Here is a 19,024-nt window from a genome sequence, read left to right on the forward strand (position 1 = left end):
CGGTACGGTATGTACCAGCCGGTACCGGTACGGTATCGACCACCTTGATTTTAACCCGCTGCCGACCGGAGTGGTTGATTGGATCGGGCGGATCCGACCTTCAACAGATGGCGGTCAGTTCAGTCGGAGTTGGAGATCTCAAAATTGGCCAAAATCTGATGAGTTTACAGCGAAATTTGCAAGATTTAGGTGATATTTTCACCCAAATTTGGCGAAATTTCACCAGATTCAACAAGATCTCGCCAGATCTAGTGAGATCTCACCAAATCCAGTGGAGATTCCATGAATCTAGCTGAGATCTCACCGGAAATGGCTGAGAATTTGCTGGAAATTGCTCTATATCTTGGTTTGGTCATGTTTCTTCGGGTTTTGGGGAGAAAACCCACCAACCGACCCGCTGTTTTCGAGTTCTGGAGTCAGAGACTTGCCGCCAACTGTCACCAGGGTTGGGTCAGCCGGATCTCGGGATGGGTTGGTCGGGTGGGTCGGGTCTCGGTTGCTGTTGGACACCCCTAGCTGGAGGAAAAGAAGAAGAGTTTTTATTTATTTATTTATAGAATAGGAAGATGAAAAGTTTAAATATTCAATTTTAATAATTACTTGAAATTAGAAAGAAGAAAAAGAAAAGTTGAAATCAATTTGGGTAGATGAATATAGTCAAACATTTGCATCTAATGAATAGTAATGTTTGTAATGAATAATCAAACATATGCAAATATCCACTAAGAAGATAATGAATTATTCAATTTTAAAATTACTTGAAATTAAAAGAAGAAAATGAAAAGTTGAATCAATTTGGATAGATGAATATAATCAAACATTTGCATCTAAAGAATAGTAACGTTTGTAATGAATAATCAAACATGTCCATATATCCACTAAAAAGATAATGAATTATTCTATTTTAGCAATTACTTGAAATTAGAAAGAAGAAAATAAAAAGTTGAAATCAATTTGGGTAACTGAATAGTCAAATATTTGCATTTAAAACAAATGAATAGTAACATGTTGAATAATAATGGAGTGTATTAACCATAAACTATATTTAATTATTTTATATAAAATAAAATAGAAAAATAATAAATGAATTTTTTTTCTAAAGTATGACGTGGATGATGAGGTGGCTCAACAGGAGTATAACAATATTAAATTCTATGTCTCAGCTTTTAGATATATATAAATATAGATGAATAGTAACGTTTGTAATAAATAGTCAAACATGTGCATATATCCACTAAAAAGATAATGAATTATTAAATTTTAATAATTATTTGAAATTAGAAAGAAGAAAATGAAAAGTTAAAATCAATTTGGGTAACTGAATAGTCAAATATTAGCATTTAAAACGAATGAATAGTAAAATGTTGAATAATAATGGAGTGTATTAACCATGAACTGTATTTAATTATTTTATATAAAATAAAATAGAAAAATAATAAAGGAATTAAAAAAAAAAGTATGACGTGGCTGATGTGGTGGCTTAACAAGAGTATAACAACATTAAATTCTACGTCTCAGCTTTTAGATATATATAGATATGGAATGATTGGTTTGCCATTGTTACTAGTGGATATTGATTGCATAATTTTGGTGGTTGAGAGTGTAAGTGCCATGCTCAATCATGACAGGAAGCTGAGAAAACTATTTGCTACAAAGGTTCAGGATGGTAAAACTTAAGCACTTCTTGCCACTATGCGTATTTTTGTTCACTTGGTATTGATGCTTAGAGTTCTAGAGCCACAAAAATTGCAGTGGTATAGCTGCAATGAGATAGTTTTCCAAAAAAATGAGATAGTTTTCCAAAAAATGTTTGTACATACCAAACATTAGAAAACATTCTCAAGTCCATTTTCAAGGTCGTTACCAAACACCAGAAAATAAGATCGTTTTCCGAAAAATGTTCTCTGAAAAATGACCAATTTTCTAGAAAACATTAATGTTGAAACAAACAAAGCGTTAGTTAAATTAGAAGAACTTTTCATCTTATATGGATGGACTAGGGAACAAATACAAGAATATGCATAAAAACTTGTTTGACCAAAAGGAAAACAAGAAAAGAAAATAGAAGTGCATAATATGTTGAAATCAGTGTTATTCCCAAACAAATACACACACACAGGAAATATGCTATTTACACCATCTATAACACCATTTATGTGTAATACCCCAATTTTATCATCATTATTAATATTATTATTTTGGCTTTAAGAGATGATGTGGATAAACACATATTGTCATGATAGGATTATTTAGTTAGTTTTTGGATATGCTATATGTGAGGTGTAATTTTGTGGCCAAACAAAGATTACTACCCAAAGTAAGAGATGAAACAATAGACTACAAAATTAGGTAACATGTAGTCCTCATTTATTTTTGTTTTAGTTACAGAAAGATTAAGGAATTAAAACATTTAGTCTCCTTATTAGTTAAGGAAAAGGATTAGAGAATAAAAAGCAATTTGAATAAGAAGTCTAAGAGTTATTGGAATCCCTTAGAGTTCCAGCTTACCTAAATAGTTTAGTAGTTAATAATACCTTAAATCGAGGTTAATTTTTTTTGATACAAGATAGAATTCTACTCTAGCCTAATCTAAGTGTATATGTGTGTGAAACTCCCTCCTAGAGACTTGAAACTCGGCCTTTGCCCCTACACTCCACAAGCACTTATACTTGTGGAGTGACTATCGCACCAAGGGTGCGCGGTAATGAGGTTAACTGGAAGCTATAAAATCTTGGTAGGCTCTAGGGTTTCTTCATTATACGCGTTAACCAAAAGTTGAAGAAATTAAAAAAGAAAAAAGAAAAAAGAAAAGTGCAGGGACAGCTGGATGCATCATCTATAGACTATAGTTAGCGCTCAAAGCTTGATCTCTCATCAGGTAATCACTCCCTAGTCTTGGCAAGGGCAGATCTATAATTTTTGTTACAACTATTGTCATATAATATTGACCTGTGATTAAAGATTAACATAATTTCTGTTGAAGTGTATCGCTACCATGATTTCATTTGGTTATTAGACTTTGGAGCGTGAAAGAATTTGGTTTGAAGGACTAGGCTAGACTTTGAATACTTTGATTATATTACTAGTTTAGGATTGACCCTAAAGAGAATCTTCACAAGGTGGTGTTCAATAATAACATGAAGTCTTGTAGTTGTTTTAATTTGATATTTGATATATTGGTCGATTGTTTTAGAATAACTAATAGGTAGATTCCAATTTGATGTTTCTATGTATAGGAAATAGTTCTGCCTATATTATGACTCTAGGAAAAAGAGAAGCTTGTGGAGGATTATACTGTTTTTAGGAAGTAGTTTATGATCATGAAATTTCATGCTTATTGATTAAAGTAATTTTTTGTTTAGAGCTTACGAAAGACTAAAAGTGCTTGGCTGTGTTCGGATATATTAGCAAGAGAGGTAAGTAATTATGTATAATATGCACAATTTTATTTATTAGGTTCCTAGAAGTCAAAGGTTTTTCAAAAGTTATGTTTTTTTTAGGATGCATTTTTTAAAATTTATGAAAATCATTTTTACATCATTGAAAGAGAAATTTTGACGTTTAAATAAAAGAGAAACTTCAAATTGTAAATAACGTTTTGAATGCCTGGATCTCACTTAAAAGATGATTTCTAAACTAAACTATTTTCAGAAAATAATTGAGGTTCAAAGCAAGTTTTCTAAAAAGGTTCTTGTTCATAAAATTTTGTTTAAAACCAATTGATTTCAATGTCATATTCATGTTTTTCCAAATTTTATTTAAAACATTTCTGTTAGCAAATTGAGCTTTCAGATTTACTCAAGAATTGTAAAATATTTATAAACTCCTCAGTTCTTATTCATTCCCTAAGAGTGTCAAGCATCCTTTGATTTATGTTCAATCCGATATTGTGATCTTCGATATGACTCTGTATTTGGAGTAATTGTTAATATCAAGTAAATTATTCTATTTTGTATAAACTTTGCTTTTATGATATGTGACTCAAAATAAGGGTGTGTTTGATAACTATTTTCCGCCCTTATTTGTTGTTTTCAAAAACAATTTTCTATTTTTGAAATTAAAAAACTTGTTTGGCAACTCAAAATAGACAGAAAATAGAAACTGTTTTCAAAACTCAATTTATGAAAGAAATTGAAAACATAAAAAATGCTATTTTTAGTTTCTAGTTTTCAAACGTAAAAAAAAAACACATATTTGATTTAATATATCTGTCTCATTTAATGAGTTAGCATTAGAGTTCAAATCCTAATAACAACATATTTTAGTATTTTTTTATTTTTTTTATTCAAAAAATTATTTTTTTTAATTTCAACTAACCAAACATGTTTTTAATTTAAAAAATACAAGAAAATTATTTTTTCTTTTTATTCCCAAAAACAAGTTTTCAAAAATAGAAAACAAAAATTGTTACCAAACATAGCCTAAGTGTTTTTAGAATTGATTAGGTATATGTGTAAGCCTACTCATAGGGTTGTATGTGAGAATAAGTGTTGATCCCTTACCAGCATGGGTTAGATGTTGGTATCCGTTAACAGGATTGTATGTGAGAATATGTGATATGTGTATATGTGACATTGTGCTATGATCAATTATTTGTATGTGTTTTTGAATGATTTTAAGATTTGATTACTTATGTATTAAGTGGTTCATTATATGTTTTGGAAAACCATATTGGATATCATTGAGTGAATTTGTGGAATCAAAATACTCGTGTTTTGTTTGACTCCATTCTGTTGGGTATTGTGTATAATTGCTTACTAGATGTGTGGTTCACCCCATCAATTACAATTTTCATATTAAAGTTTAGTTGGGAAATAGAACCTTTGGATTACTACGAAAGGTGCAAGGTAGAGAGTGGGAATTTTTAGGCGATGTCAATAATGCTTGAAGCCTTAAAGGATTTTTAGTTATTTTTATGCCGCTTTAGATTTTATAGTATTTGGAGATTATTTCTAAATTGTGAATTTTAGATATCGTAAGAGGTTTATTAAGGGTATTGTTTATTTGGAGTTTTATTTAAATTTTAAATTAATTATATTTATTGAGTTATGTAAGATCAGAAAGTTAGTCATGCATCTAAATTTATGTTCCATGGATGTGGGTCGTAAAGTGTTGGTATCAGAGCTCTAGGTTATGATTTTGTAGACAATTAGGACTTCTGATGCTTTGTATAGGATGTGGAAGAATAGACTTGAATCATTGGATTCTCAATGGGTATTTTATGGGTTTGATAATTGTTAGAAGTTGTGTGCCTATATGCTTAGGATCATAAGAATTGTAAAAGCTTTAGTATCTCTTGTATACTACAGTTTTTCCTTGAGATTATCCGACTCTAAAGTGTTGTTTGTTTGGTTATAGGAAATTGCCACCCCACAATTCTACCCCTTCTAGTTCTGAGCCAAAACCTAAAAACCTTGACAGTGTTTTAAGTGCTATTAGAAGTCTTGCTGAGGTGGTGGAAAAACATGTTAGTACTAGTGGAACAGTAAAGTCCAAAGATGCTGAGATTAAAGGATGTACCATTGAGCAATTCAGCTAAATGGGTCCTCCTTAATTTTTGGGAAACCCTGATCCTACAAAAGCAAAGACTTGGATAATGCAAATGGAGAAACTATTTGATGTGGTTGGTTGTATGGAGGTGCACAAAGTCTTTTTTGCTTCGTTTATGCTAAAAGTGGAAGCAGAACATTGGTGGAGATCCACTAAAAAGACTTTGCCACTTGAGGAAGATAAGATATTGACTTGGACTATTCTCCTTGATACTTTTTATGAGAAATATTTTCCAGAAAGTGTGCAGGATGAGAAAGAAGTGGAGTTTATGAAGCTCATTCAAGGGAATAAAACAGTGTTATAGTATAAGAAAAAATTTACGGTGTTAGCTCGATTTGCCCCTCATGTAGTGTCTAATGATGTTAGGAAGGCTAAGAAATTTCAAAGGGGACTATGACTGAGTATCAAAACTAGGATGGCAGCCTTACGATTGAAGGCTTATTCTAAGGTAGTGGAGATGGCAAAAGTTGTTGAGAAGGAATGTGAAGACTATCAGAAAATTTGAGATCAAAATAAAAAGAGATCCAAGCCTAAAGAATCTCAAAAAGAAAATGAAAATGACAAACCCTTCAAAAAGAAGACTACAATAGAAGTAGAGCCTAGTGTGGTGCAACAGGTAATAGAGAATTGTTCGAAGTGTGGTAAAAAGCATAACAGTGTTTGCAATCATGAAAGTGGGGCATGTTTTAAGTGTGGACAAATGGGTCATCCTATCAAAGATTGCCCAGCTTTGTAGAGTGAGCCGATGGTTAAGCCTAATGATGGGAATCAAAGGCCAAAAATCCTTAAGGACGGGTGTTTGCCATTACTGGGCAAAGTTCTAAGGAAACTAAGTCAGGTACCATTTCCTTATTTTCTCTTATTAAGTGAAACAATGATTGCTGAGTTTATGCAAGTACTGTGTGGTTATGATAGTAGACAAGGAAGTAATGTTTGACTTAATTCTCTTTAAGATTCGAGATTTTGATATGATATAATGTGGATTAGTTATGATGATATTTTTGAGTTCTAAATAGGAGTTATATTCAACAATGTATTGCCCTGTGGAAAAGATATTTTATTCACTAACAATAGGTCATTGAATAGGATGATTGTGAGGAAAAAATATTGATTACCCAAGATTGTCCTTTAAAAAAAAATTGTCCTTGAATCAAGTTAACATCGACTCAAAGTTAAGAAGGAAGATATTCTTAAGATTTCCATTCATGCATGTTATGGACAGTACTGAGTTTTTAGTGATGCTATTTTGGTTGACTAATATCTCTCTCTATTCAAGGACTAAGGTATGTTGACTTCAGGGGACTGAATTCTTTATGGGGGGAAGAGTGTAATGCCCTGATTTTATCATCATTATTAATATTATTATTTTAGCTTTGAGTGGTGATGTAGATAAACACGTAGTGTTATGAAAGGATTATTTATATAGTTCGTTTTTGGATATGCTACATGTGAGGTGTAATTTTTTGGTGGCCAAACAAAGATTACTACCCAAAGTAAGTGATGAAACAATAGACTGCACAATTAGGTAACTTGTAGTCCTCATTTGGTTTTGTTTCAGTTACAAAAAGATTAAGGAATTAAAACATTTAGTCTCCTTATCAATTAAGAAAAAGGATGAGAGAAAAAAAAAATCTATTTGGATAAGAAGTCTAAGAGTTATTGGAATCCCTTGGAGTTCCAGCTTACTTAAGTAGGTCAGTAGTTAATAATACCTTAAATTGAGGTTAATTAGAAGCTATGAAATCGTGGATGGCTCTAGAGTTTCTTCATTTTATGCGTTAACCAAAAGTTGAAGAAAAAGAAAAGAAAAAGAAAAGTGCAAGGACGACTAGAGGCATCATCTATAGACTATAGTTAGCGCTCAAAGCTTGATCTCTCATCAGGTAATCACTCCCTAGTCTTGGCAAGGGCAGATCTATTATTTTTATTAGAACTATTTTCATATAATATTGGCCTGTGATTAAAGATTAACAGAAAATCTGTTTAAGTGTTTTGCTGTCATGATTTATTTTGATTATTAGACTTTGGAGCATGAAGGATTTTAGTTTGAAGGACTAGACTAGACTTTGAATACTTTGATTATTACTAGTTTAGGATTGACCTTAAAGAGAATCTTCACAAGGTGGCATTCAATAATAACATGAAGTCTTGTAGTTGGTTTAATTTGATGTTTGATATATTGATCGATTGTTTTAGAATAACTAATAAGTATATTCGGATTTGATGTTTCTATGTATGGGAAATAGTTTTGCTTATATTATGACTCTAGGAAAAAGAAAGGTTGTGGAGGATTATAGTGTTTTTAGGAAGTAGTTTATGATCATGAAATTTCATGCTTATTGATTAAAGTAATTTTCTATTTAGAGCTTATAGAAGACTAAAAGTGCTCGGCTATGTTCAGATATATTAGTAAGAAAGGTAAGTAATTATGCATAATATGCACAATTTTGTTTATTAGGTTCCTAGAAGTCAAAGGTTTTTCAAAAGTTATGTTTTTTTAAGCATAGATTTTTTAAAATTTATGAAAAACATTTTTACATCATTGAAAGAGAAACTTTGACTTTGAAATAATGTTTTAATGAGAAACTTCAAATTGTAAATAACGTTTTGAATGTCTGCATCTCATTTAAAAGATGATTGCTAAACTAAACTATTTTCAGAAAATAGCTGAGTTTCAAAGTAAGTTTTCTAAAAAAGTTCTTGTTTATTAAATTTTGTTTAAAACCAAGTGATTTCTAAGTCATATTCCTATTTTTTCAAATGGTATTTAAAATGTTACTTTTAGCAAATTGAGCTTTCAAACTTACTCAAGAATTGTAAAATATTTATATAAACTCCTCAGTTCTTATTCATTCCCTAGGAGAGTCAAGCATCCTATGATTTATGTTCAATTTGATATTGTGATCTTCAATATGCCTCTATATTTGGAATAATTGTTAATATCAAGTAAATTATTCTAATTTGTATAAACTTTGCTTTTATGATATGTGATTCAAAATAAGTGTTTATAGAATTGATCAAATATATGTGTAAGCTCGCTCACAGGATTGTACGTGAGAATAAGTGTTGATCCCTTACCAGCAAGGGTTAGATGTTGGTATCCGCTCACAGGATTGTATGTGAGAATATGTAATATGTGTATATGTGACACTGTGCCCTAATCAATTATTTGTATGTGTTTTTGAATGATTTTAAGATTTGATTACTTATGTATTAAGTGGTTCATTATATGTTTTGGAAAACCATATTGGATATCATTGAGTGAATTTGTGGAATCAAAATACTCGTGTTTTGCTTGACTCCATTCTGTTGGGTATTGTGTATAATTGCTTACTAGATGTGTGGCTCACCCCATCAATTACAATTTTCAGATTAAAGTTTAATCGGAAAACAGAACTTTTGAATTATTACGTAAGGTACGTGGTAGAGTGTGAGAGTTTTTAGGCAACATCAATAATGCTTGAAGCCTTAAAGGATTTTTAGTTATTTTTATTCCGCTTTAAATTTTATAGTATTTGGAGATTATTTATAAATTGTGGGTTTTAGATATTGTACGAGGTTTATTAAAAGCATTGTTTATTTGGAGTTTTATTTAAATTTTAAATTTATTATATTTATTGAGTTATGTAAGATTAACAAGTTAATCATGCATCTAAATTTATATTCCGTGGATGTGGGTCGTGATAGGTTGCTCACAGCATGCAAGCTATGAGCAATCTATGACTGAGCATGGAGTATGCTGCAAGCTGCATGTACAAATTCAAGTTGATTCTGAATTTTTATTTATATTTGTATACAAGTTGACTTTATTTAAAAGAAAAATATTAAAATGAAATATTTAATACCTTTTAACTTTCACTTATGATTCTCCATCACAAAAACTTAATATTTTATATATATATATATATATATATATTAATTGGCAAAGCTCAGAGAAAGTTAAATTAGAAGAACTTTTCATCTTATATGGATGGACTAGGGAACAAATACAAGATTATGCATAAAAACTTGTGTTGGTGCAAACACAGTGATAATGGAAATAACACAAAGAGAAACTGAATAATACTTCTGAATTTTTATTAATTTAAAGAAATGGATTATACAACACTATTTGGATTGAGGTGCGACACTCGCTCTCTTTAAGGAGATTCAAGCCCTTGGTTGACTAAACTTTGTAACTGGTGCAGACCGTCTTTGACTTGTCTCCCCTAGGATACAACAACCCAACAAGTGTTGTATGGCTAGAACAACATTTGCACAAAGTGTTCAAGTCTAAAGTTTCACCAAAAAGAACACCCTTCCTATTACAAGTCTTTTGCAGAGGTGATAACAGCCTCCCTGGACAGCCAACCAATGTTTCTTTCAAACAGTTTTCTGGTTACATTACTACAAATCCTCAGCATGGCCGAGCTCTACTCATACAATAAATTTTGCAACTTTTTTCACAACTTTTGAAGTGAGATTTTGTGATTATTGTACAATAAAAGTGGTGTCACTTTTGGGAAAAATTTTATATAACTGTGAATAAATTTCAACAAGTACAACAGAAGTACAACACAAAGATTTACGTGAAAACCCTTTCTCTTTGAAGGGAAAAATCACGGAACAAACTTCGAATTATTTCACTATATTAAATAGAGATTACAACACTTAGAAATACGACTTGATCAAAGAAAAATTCTTTTTTTCTTTTTACTCACTGCTCTCTTTCTCATTATGTATCTTTCACAATTTTCTCTTATCCTCTCTATTTTTCTCTTCTCTTTTGCTTGCTCTCATTCATACAGTTCTTCAAGACTACACCAGTCCTCACACTTTGAGACTTCACTTCTTTTCTTTCCTCTTCAAATGGCCGAATGGCCTCTCCTTATATTTCTTCATCTTTTCCTTCTTTTCTCTCTTTCACACTGTTCACATCTAGTCACAATAAATGCAAGCCACTTACCTTGACTTTGCTTCAATCAAAAAGTCTATTTCTTCAGCTCTCTTGGCCGAATGGCATTTAATGCATCAACCCCTCTTTTCATCTTTTTCTCCTCAACGTGTCCAACACACCTAAGCCAACCAACTCTAATAACCCATGTTGACTTTTGTACATGATGAAGAAAAGATAAAAACATTAAAGACAAGCTCATTAAATGAGCATGCCTATTACAAGTGGGCTGGCCTCAAGGTGCAGTGCACCCAACACTGATAAGCCCATGTGAAAGTATCGCTTAACCAATCACAACTTACCATCCCAACAAGTTGTGCAAAAATTTGTGAAATTTTTGTATATCTGGCATTGCTCATATGTTATGACACTTCATGTTGTTTTATGCTTGATTCTAGGCCCGGGATGTTCTTCCCTTGGTTCTGGTGCATTTATGGAACATGGTCCTTTCCAACCTGGGGATAATGGACTTCTTGTCAAGAACGGATATTCATGGAACTTGGGTAAATGTGTTTATACCAGTTCATTATCTAGCAAGTTTTATTTATTTATTATTATTATTATATTTCTTTTATGAAAAAATGTTTGCCATGCTATACTGACTTCATAATGATATATTTGGATAGAATCAAACATGCTATATGTTGAGTCACTTATTGGGGTTGGATTTTCCTATTCAAACACAAGCTCGGATTACTTAAGGTGGAATGATACTCAGACGGGTATATATGAATTTTACTATTGGTAGTTTTACTTCTGTGTTCTGCACTTGTTAATATTTCTCAAACTTTTCAATACATAATTATTTTGTTAACATGTATAATGTTGTGGGCTTTAGTCCCAACTAATTTACTTGTGTAGCACTCTTACTTGTATAGTACTCTTACTTGTACTACACTCATATTTACTCGTATTGCACTCATATGCCTCCTATATATAAAGGCACTCATGTATATTCTTTTAGTGAGAAATACAATACTATTGAATTCAGTATTTCTAACATGGTATCAGAGCCACTGCTCTGACCTTTTCTTAGCAGTCTTGTCTTTATTGGTGTAACTCCATTCTCAATATTGCTTCCGCTGTCACAACAACTGCCACAGCCTTTCGCCGTTGAACCTTCGAGTCTTCCAGACATCGTCCTCAGGTTCCGGACCTGTAGCAGCCACTGTTGAGGAGTTCAAACACTGCAAAGACCATTGCCTTTTTCAGCACCACCGTGAATATTGCTCCGAAAAATTTTCCGAAGGTACCACGAAGATCGTCTTTCTCCGATCTACCTTTTCGTGAAAACCTCACAGTCATCGAAGGCTCCACGCGCCCTTACGCGCTGCCCAAAGCTTCTGCACTGAAGATCACGCGCCTACGCGCCGCCACGCGCCGAACCGCTTGCTCACGCGCCGCCACGCGCCAGACTGCTCCTGCTGACGTCAGCCCTAGCCACATCAGCCCAGCCATGTCATCACTGCCACGTCATCACTACCACATCATCGCTGACGTCATCCTCCAGCGCGCTGCTGACGTCACCCGCCACGTCACTGTTGACCATTGTCTTTGACCGTTGACCGTTGACTTTTTTTGGAGTTGACTTTTTGTAGTCCAGGTTCTCCTTACTCAGTTTTTCGCGTAGATTTCTTTTTTGCAATCCATTTTTGCATATTTTGCTTCTAAATGAAGTATAAGGATAGGTCTTCTTCCTTTTGCAACAATCGTTGCCGACAATCCAGCAAACGTTTTTACAATTTTTGCAATTTTTGCAAATGTTTTGGCCATAATATTGAGACTTGCTTTCAGCGCAATAAATCAGCTGTTTCAATTTCTGCTGCCACTATTGCTAACATTGAGAGTGTCCAACCAATGGCTCCCGTCTCTGCACAGTCTAAGTCTTCAGGTCGCACTTTCACCATGACCACAGGTGACCTTAAAAACATCATCGCCAATGTCATTCGTATGGTTGGTAATGCATCTTATTCCTCTTTTCTCTCAGCTTTATTTGGTATGTCTCCTTCCTCTTGGCTTATGGATTCTGCTTGTTGCAATCACATGACACCTCACTCGTCCTTATTTTCTGAACTTAAACCTGCACCACACCCTCTTACTATTCGCACAGCAAATGGTTCCACAATGTCTGGTCATAATATAGGTTCCGTTTCAACCTCTAACCTCTTCGTTTCTGGGGTCTTTAATGTTCTTGACCTTTCTTACAATTTGTTTTCTGTGGGACAATTAGCTGAGTTGGGTTATCGAATTATATTTGATTATTCTGGGTGTATTGTGCAGGATCCAAGGACGGGATAGGAGCTAGGGACCGGTCCCAGAGTTGGGCGTATGTTTCCCGTGGACAACCTTCGTCTTCCACTTGTTGCTCTTGTTTCTATTGCCGCAGCTGCTGCAGTTTCTTCTATTCCTTCTCTTGCTCTTTGGCATGCTCGACTTGGTCATGCATCTTCTTCCCGTGTACAACAATTGGTTTCTAGAGGTTTGTTAGGTTCAATGTCTACCGAAAATTTTGATTGTGTTTCATGTCAGTTAGGAAAATAACCAGCTTTGCCTTTCAATTCTAGTGAATCTATATCCACTGATATCTTTGACCTTATTCATTCTGATGTTTGGGGACCTTCCTCTATCTCTAGTATTGGTGGATCTCGATATTTTGTTGTCTTTGTTGATGATTACTCTCGCTATAGCTGGATCTTTAATATGAAACATTGTTCTGAATTATTGCAAGTGTATTCTAATTTTGCAAAAATGGTTGAAACTCAATTTTCTAAACGTATCAAAATTTTTCGATCTGATAATGCTCTTGAGTACACTCAATATGCTTTCCAATCTGTTTTGCATTCCTATGGCACTGTTCATTAACTAACTTGTCTAGGTACCTCTCAGCAAAATGGTAGAGCCGAACGAAAACTTCGTCACATTCTTGACACTGTTCGTACTCTTCTTCTCTCTGCCAAAGTTCCTGCTCCTTTTTGGGGTGAAGCTGCTCTTCATGCTGTTCATACTATTAATCGCATTCCCAGTCCTGTCATCCAAAATCAAACTCCATATGAGCGCCTTTTTGGGTCACCTCGAGATTATCACCACCTACGCTCATTCGGCACTGCTTGTTTCATTCTTCTTCAATCACATGAGCATAACAAACTTGAGTCTAGGTCAAGACTTTGTTATTTTCTTGGCTATGGCGAAACTCAAAAGGGGTATCGGTGTTATGATCCTATTTCTCATCGTCTTCGTATCTCCCGCAATGTTGTCTTTTGGGAACATCGCCTCTTTGTGGAGCTCTCTCACTTCCGTGCTTCTTTATCTTCCTCTTCTGTCTTAGATCTATTTCCAGATGAGACACATATTCCTTCTGTAGCTGCTCCTGACCCTCATATAGCTGATCCTAATCCTCCTGTAGTTGCTCCTGATTCTCCTATTGACTTCTCTGCCCAACCACCAGAAATCATTGATCCCTTTCCTAGTTCCCCCTTTAATGAACAGGTGGAAGATGAACAGATCGAAGACGAGCTACCCAACCCTGATCTTGGTTCCCCTGCTCCTGCTCCGCCTGAAGATCATGCACAAGACATTCCACCTCGTCACTCAACTCGGGTAAGGTCCATTCCTGCACATTTACTTGACTATCATTGTTACACTGCCCTTGCTACACTACACGAGCCTCACACCTATCGTGAGCCTTCCACTGACCTTTTATGGTAGATTGCAATGAAAGAGGAACTTGATGCATTATCTAAAAACCATACTTGGGACTTGGTCACTCTCCCCCCTGGGAAATCTGTGGTTGGTTGTAAGTGGATCTACAAGATTAAGACTCCCTCTGATGGGTCCATTGAGCGCTACAAAGCTCGTCTTGTTGCAAAAGGTTTTACACAAGAGTATGGGATTGATTATGAAGAGACCTTTGCTCTGGTTGCTCGTATCTCTTCTGTTCGTGCCCTCTTAGCTGTTGCTACTGCCAGTAAATGGGATCTTTTCCAGATGGATGTCAAAAATGCATTCCTTAATGGGGATTTAAGTGAAGAAGTTTATATGTAACCTCCTCCTGGCCTTTCTGTTGAATCAAACAAGGTTTGTCACCTTCGACGTGCACTTTATGGCCTTAAACAAGCTCCACGTGCTTGGTTTGCCAAATTCAGCTCTACCATATCTCGTTTGGGTTACATGGCCAGTCATTATGATTCTGCCTTATTTCTTCGTCGCACTGACAAAGGCACTATTTTACTTCTCTTGTATGTGGATGATATGATCATAACTGGTGATGACCTTAGTGGCATTCAAGAACTCAAGGATTTTCTCGCCGGCCAGCTTGAGATGAAAGATCTTGGACATCTCGGCCTACTTCGGGTCTTGAAATCACTCATTCTATAGATGGACTTTACATTACTCAAGCCAAGTATGCCTCTCCGAACTCTTGTCTAGAGCCGGACTCACCGATAGCAAGACCGTTGACACTCCGCCGAGCTTAATGCGCATTTGACTCCCTTAGGGGAAACCATTGTCTAATCCCTCTCTTTACGTACGCTTAGTTGGCAGCCTAGTTTATCTTACCGTTAGTCGCCCGTACATTTCCTATGTTGTTCACTGTGTGAGCCGAGTATCCGTCTCGCTCCACGATCGACTCACTATGCCGTCGTTCTACGCATTCTTCGGTACCTAAAGGGCACTCTTCCATGGTCTTTTCTACTCGCTCGCCTCCTCTTGTTCTCCGTGCATTTTTCCGATGCCGTCGATTGGGCAGAGATCCCACCGATCGTTGTGTCCACCACTGGTTATTGCTTTCTTCTTGGTTCTTCTCTAATTTCTTGGCGAAGCAAGAAACAAACTCATGTGGCCTGTTCTAGTACTGAAGCAGAATATCGTGCCCTTGCTGATACCACATCTAAGCTTCTTTGGCTACGATGGCTTCTCAAAAACTTAGGTGTGTCTACATCCTCTGCTACTCCTCTTTATTATGACAACAAGAGTGCCATTTATATTGCTCACAATGATGTCTTCCATGAATGGACTAAACACATCGAGATCGATTGTCATTTTATCCGTTATCATCTTGTCCATGGTGCTCTCAAGCTAATCTCAGTCTCCTCTATAGATCAACTTGCAGATATTTTCACCAAGTTACATCCTAAGGGACGCCTTCGTACTTTGGTTGACAACCTCAAGTTGGTCTCACATCCACCTTGAGTTTGAGGGGGGCTGTTAACATGTATAATGTTGTGGGCTTTAGGCCCAACTAGTTTACTTGTATAGCACTCTTACTTGTACTACACTCATATTTACTCGTACTGCACTCATATGCCTCCTATATATAAAGACACTCATGTATATTTTTTTAGTGAGAAATACAATACTATTGAATTCAGTATTTCTAACATGCTATATGTTGAGTCACCTATTGGGGTTGGATTTTCCTATTCAAACACAAGCTCGGATTACTTAAGGTGGAATGATACTCAGACGGGTATATATGAATTTTACTATTGGTAGTTTTACTTCTGTGTTCTGCACTTGTTAATATTTCTCAAACTTTTCAATACATAATCATTTATTTTTTGGTTAACAGCCAAAGTTAATTTGAGATTTTTAATAAACTGGCTGGAAGAATTCCCAAACTACAAAGACTCCGAGTTGTTTTTAACTGGTGAAAGCTATGCAGGTAAATATGATTTGTTTTTGCTATCCTTCAAATTTCATGATTATGATTATTGAAAATTGTTAGAGTAGTGGTTAAATAATTAAATTGACCTATTCCTAAGAGCTTAAACATTTGAGAAAATTGACAATTTTTCATGATATCAAAGCAAGCAATCCTGAGTTTGAACTCAGTCTCCACTTTATCTCCCGTTTAAACAGTTAAAATTCTACGTGTAAGGTCAACACTTGTAAAAGAGCTCCAAGATTTTTAGAATTTGGGATTTCTTTTGCTAATTAGTTTTAAGAAGAAGAAAGTAGATGAAACTTTATAGGTATAAACTCTAAGCTTAAGATTTTGTGCACCTAAACAATCATTAAAACAATAAAACTTCTAGATATGATCATTAAACTCAGCTATCTCAATATTGACATCTTTGGTTACAGGCCACTACATCCCACAGCTTGCAGCCTTGTTGATGGAGTACAACAAGAATCCTAACATCAAACCAATCAAGCTGAGAGCCATTGCTGTAATGACCAATATTAGTGAGAGCACAAAGTTACTTTCTGGATTACAATGTTGTCGATAAAAACAATAAGTTTACTCTTATTGTTGTTTGTAGCTTGGAAATCCACTTTTGGACCTAGACACTAGCGTGCTGGCTGGCGATTACTTGTGGTCATATGAAGCAATATCTGATGAAACACTAATGTTGAGGAAGACTGTCTGCAATGACTCAAAATATCTTCATGAATACGTCCACTGGAAATTGTCTCAAGAATGCAAAGATGTGTTCAATAGAGCTTCAGATGAAATTAGCTTAAGATGTGTTGCTTATGATGACCTCCTCTTGCCAAATTGCTTGTCATCAAGCTCAGCTGAGCAATTTTGGCCCAAGGGGAAGCATGGGAAGATTCATGCAATGGTATGCACAATGGTTTATGATGTTTAATAACATTGAGTTTGAATTGTGCATTATAAGCACATAGTTGGATACTTGGATTGGCTTATTCACTGAAAGTAGGTAAAAGTACAAATGTACCAAGAAAAATGAGGCTGTAAAAAGATGTTGTATAAACAAATAAACTAAACAAGCTCTAGATAAAAGCTAAACCAAACACATATATAATGAGGAGTCTTTGTGGCCCTGGACAGGTTGCTGGCAGGGCGACCGGAGGGGATCCATGCCTTGTTGGCAGGGTATTGACCTATCTAAACAACCCTCAAGTTCAGAAGGCAATGCATGCCAACACAACGCACCTGCCCTTCAATTGGGAGTTTTGTTTAGGGTCTATTTTTTTCACTTTCAGTGTGTGTGTGGAGTTGAAAGAAACTCTCTAGTGGTTTACTTTGTAGTTTACTTACAAGTTGATTTATTGATTAGTTAATCAAAACATGTAAAAATTGCAGGCCTCTTGAATATCAAGAAGATAACTTGGACAGGAACCTCATACCCCTTATCTCAGACCTTATAAGGGCTGGCATTCCGATCATGCTTTACAGGTTCTAAAACATCACAATTAACTTCTAAGTATTGATTTTTCTCTTTACATTTTATTGACATCCAAAACTACAAAATTGGAAGTCGAACACTTGAGCAGTTTTCCAGTTCTCCTTGACATTTTCTTGAAAATTTTACGAGTATATTTACATCAAACAATGGTGACCAAGATTCAAAAATTCCTCTCACTCAAACAAGAATAATTGCTAACAAGCTGGCGATGGATTTGAAGCTACCACCTTTTACAAAATATGGTACTTGGTATGACAAGAAGCAGGTATACATATAATTCTGTGATTCTCTCAGTACTCTTTCTTTTATTTTAAAAGGTTGGACAAACACAATGGCTCTAGCTTTCTTATCTTAAAAAGCTTCAAATATAGTGAAGGTAGATTGATCTTAACAATTTTTTATTAACATAATTAGATTATATGTAGGTGCGTGCTTGAATTGGGTTAGGGGTATTTTCAACCCAACCTAGCTTCTTCAGATCGAGAAATTCTCAATTCAACCTATTGCAGCTCAAAAATTCAACCCAACCCAACTTGTGTTGGGTTGATTAATTGGGTTAAAGTCATTTGTTAGGCTTAATAAAAATATTGAAATTTCATTCAACTGTTGAAACCTACTACAATTTGTAATATTGAACTAGATATTCCGACTTTGTTAAACTAAGCCTTAAAATACTCAAACACATCAAACTAACAGATTTAAACAAAATCACAAAATTGAGGCCTTTGGTGAAGTAAGCACTGTTTGGCAGGGCCACAAAGAATGAAGTAATTGCTCAATCAATGACAGAAATTTAATGAAATGTGAAATGTAATTGCAGGTGGGTGGATGGTCTCAATCATTTGGTGGCTTAAAAGATCGGAAGAATGTGACATTTCTCACATATGAAACGGTTAGGGGTGCAGCCCATGAAGTTCCATTCACATCTCCTTCACAGTCCCTTACATTGTTTCGTTCCCTTCTAAGTGGAACTCCTCTTCCTAGGTTCAGTGCTTGATTAATGGGTCAAAAGTGCTCAAGCCCATTTCTCAAATAAGTGTTCTTAGAAAATCTATAATAAAGTACAATCTCAAGTGATCATAACCTTTACTAATTTTAGTTTTTCTCATACCCTAACTTTGTGACTTACAACCTTACTAAACATGCGAGACATGTTTGCAGTTTATCTATATTGATGAAGGATGTTCTTCCACACTTAAATAATGTACTTTTAGCTAATTATTGTTGAGTTTTTTCAATGAAATATTCAAGTTTCTTCTCAAGAAAAAAAAAACATTAAGTCTTGTAGTAGTCATTTTTGTTTTACTCTGAATGTTTTATTGCAATTTGATGTTTCCTAAAGGCTATAAAGCCCAATTTAGAGTTAGACCAAATAAAGAAATTTAGTAAT

At 34.8% G+C, this 19,024-nt stretch overlaps 1 protein-coding gene across 1 annotated transcript; it reads left to right on the top strand.

Annotated features, from left to right (window-relative positions):
• Positions 1–309: 309 nt before the first annotated feature.
• Positions 310–18,824, top strand: LOC142633692 (serine carboxypeptidase-like 45). Its single transcript, XM_075807936.1, has 11 exons — positions 310–480; positions 9,738–9,964; positions 10,817–10,986; positions 11,110–11,205; positions 16,050–16,142; positions 16,565–16,650; positions 16,744–17,046; positions 17,277–17,410; positions 17,532–17,624; positions 17,764–17,899; positions 18,455–18,824. Exons 1-11 carry the CDS (start codon positions 310–312, stop codon positions 18,629–18,631), a joined length of 1,686 nt encoding a protein of 561 aa, XP_075664051.1. The 3' UTR covers positions 18,632–18,824.
• Positions 18,825–19,024: the final 200 nt, after the last annotated feature.

Source organism: Castanea sativa, chromosome 1, assembly GCF_040712315.1.
Source record: "Castanea sativa cultivar Marrone di Chiusa Pesio chromosome 1, ASM4071231v1".
NCBI lineage: Eukaryota > Viridiplantae > Streptophyta > Magnoliopsida > Fagales > Fagaceae > Castanea > Castanea sativa.

What these genes read in the sequence shown, in the direction of transcription:
- LOC142633692 (XM_075807936.1), top strand. Translation starts at nt 310, where the DNA reads ATGGCTGAGAATTTGCTGGAAATTGCTCTATATCTTGGTTTGGTCATG. An exon ending in TCTCGGGATGGGTTGGTCGG is followed by an intron (nt 481 to 9,737) that starts GTGGGTCGGGTC and finishes TAACTGGTGCAG; the next exon opens with ACCGTCTTTGACTTGTCTCC. An exon ending in CCTCAGCATGGCCGAGCTCT is followed by an intron (nt 9,965 to 10,816) that starts ACTCATACAATA and finishes AAAATTTGTGAA; the next exon opens with ATTTTTGTATATCTGGCATT.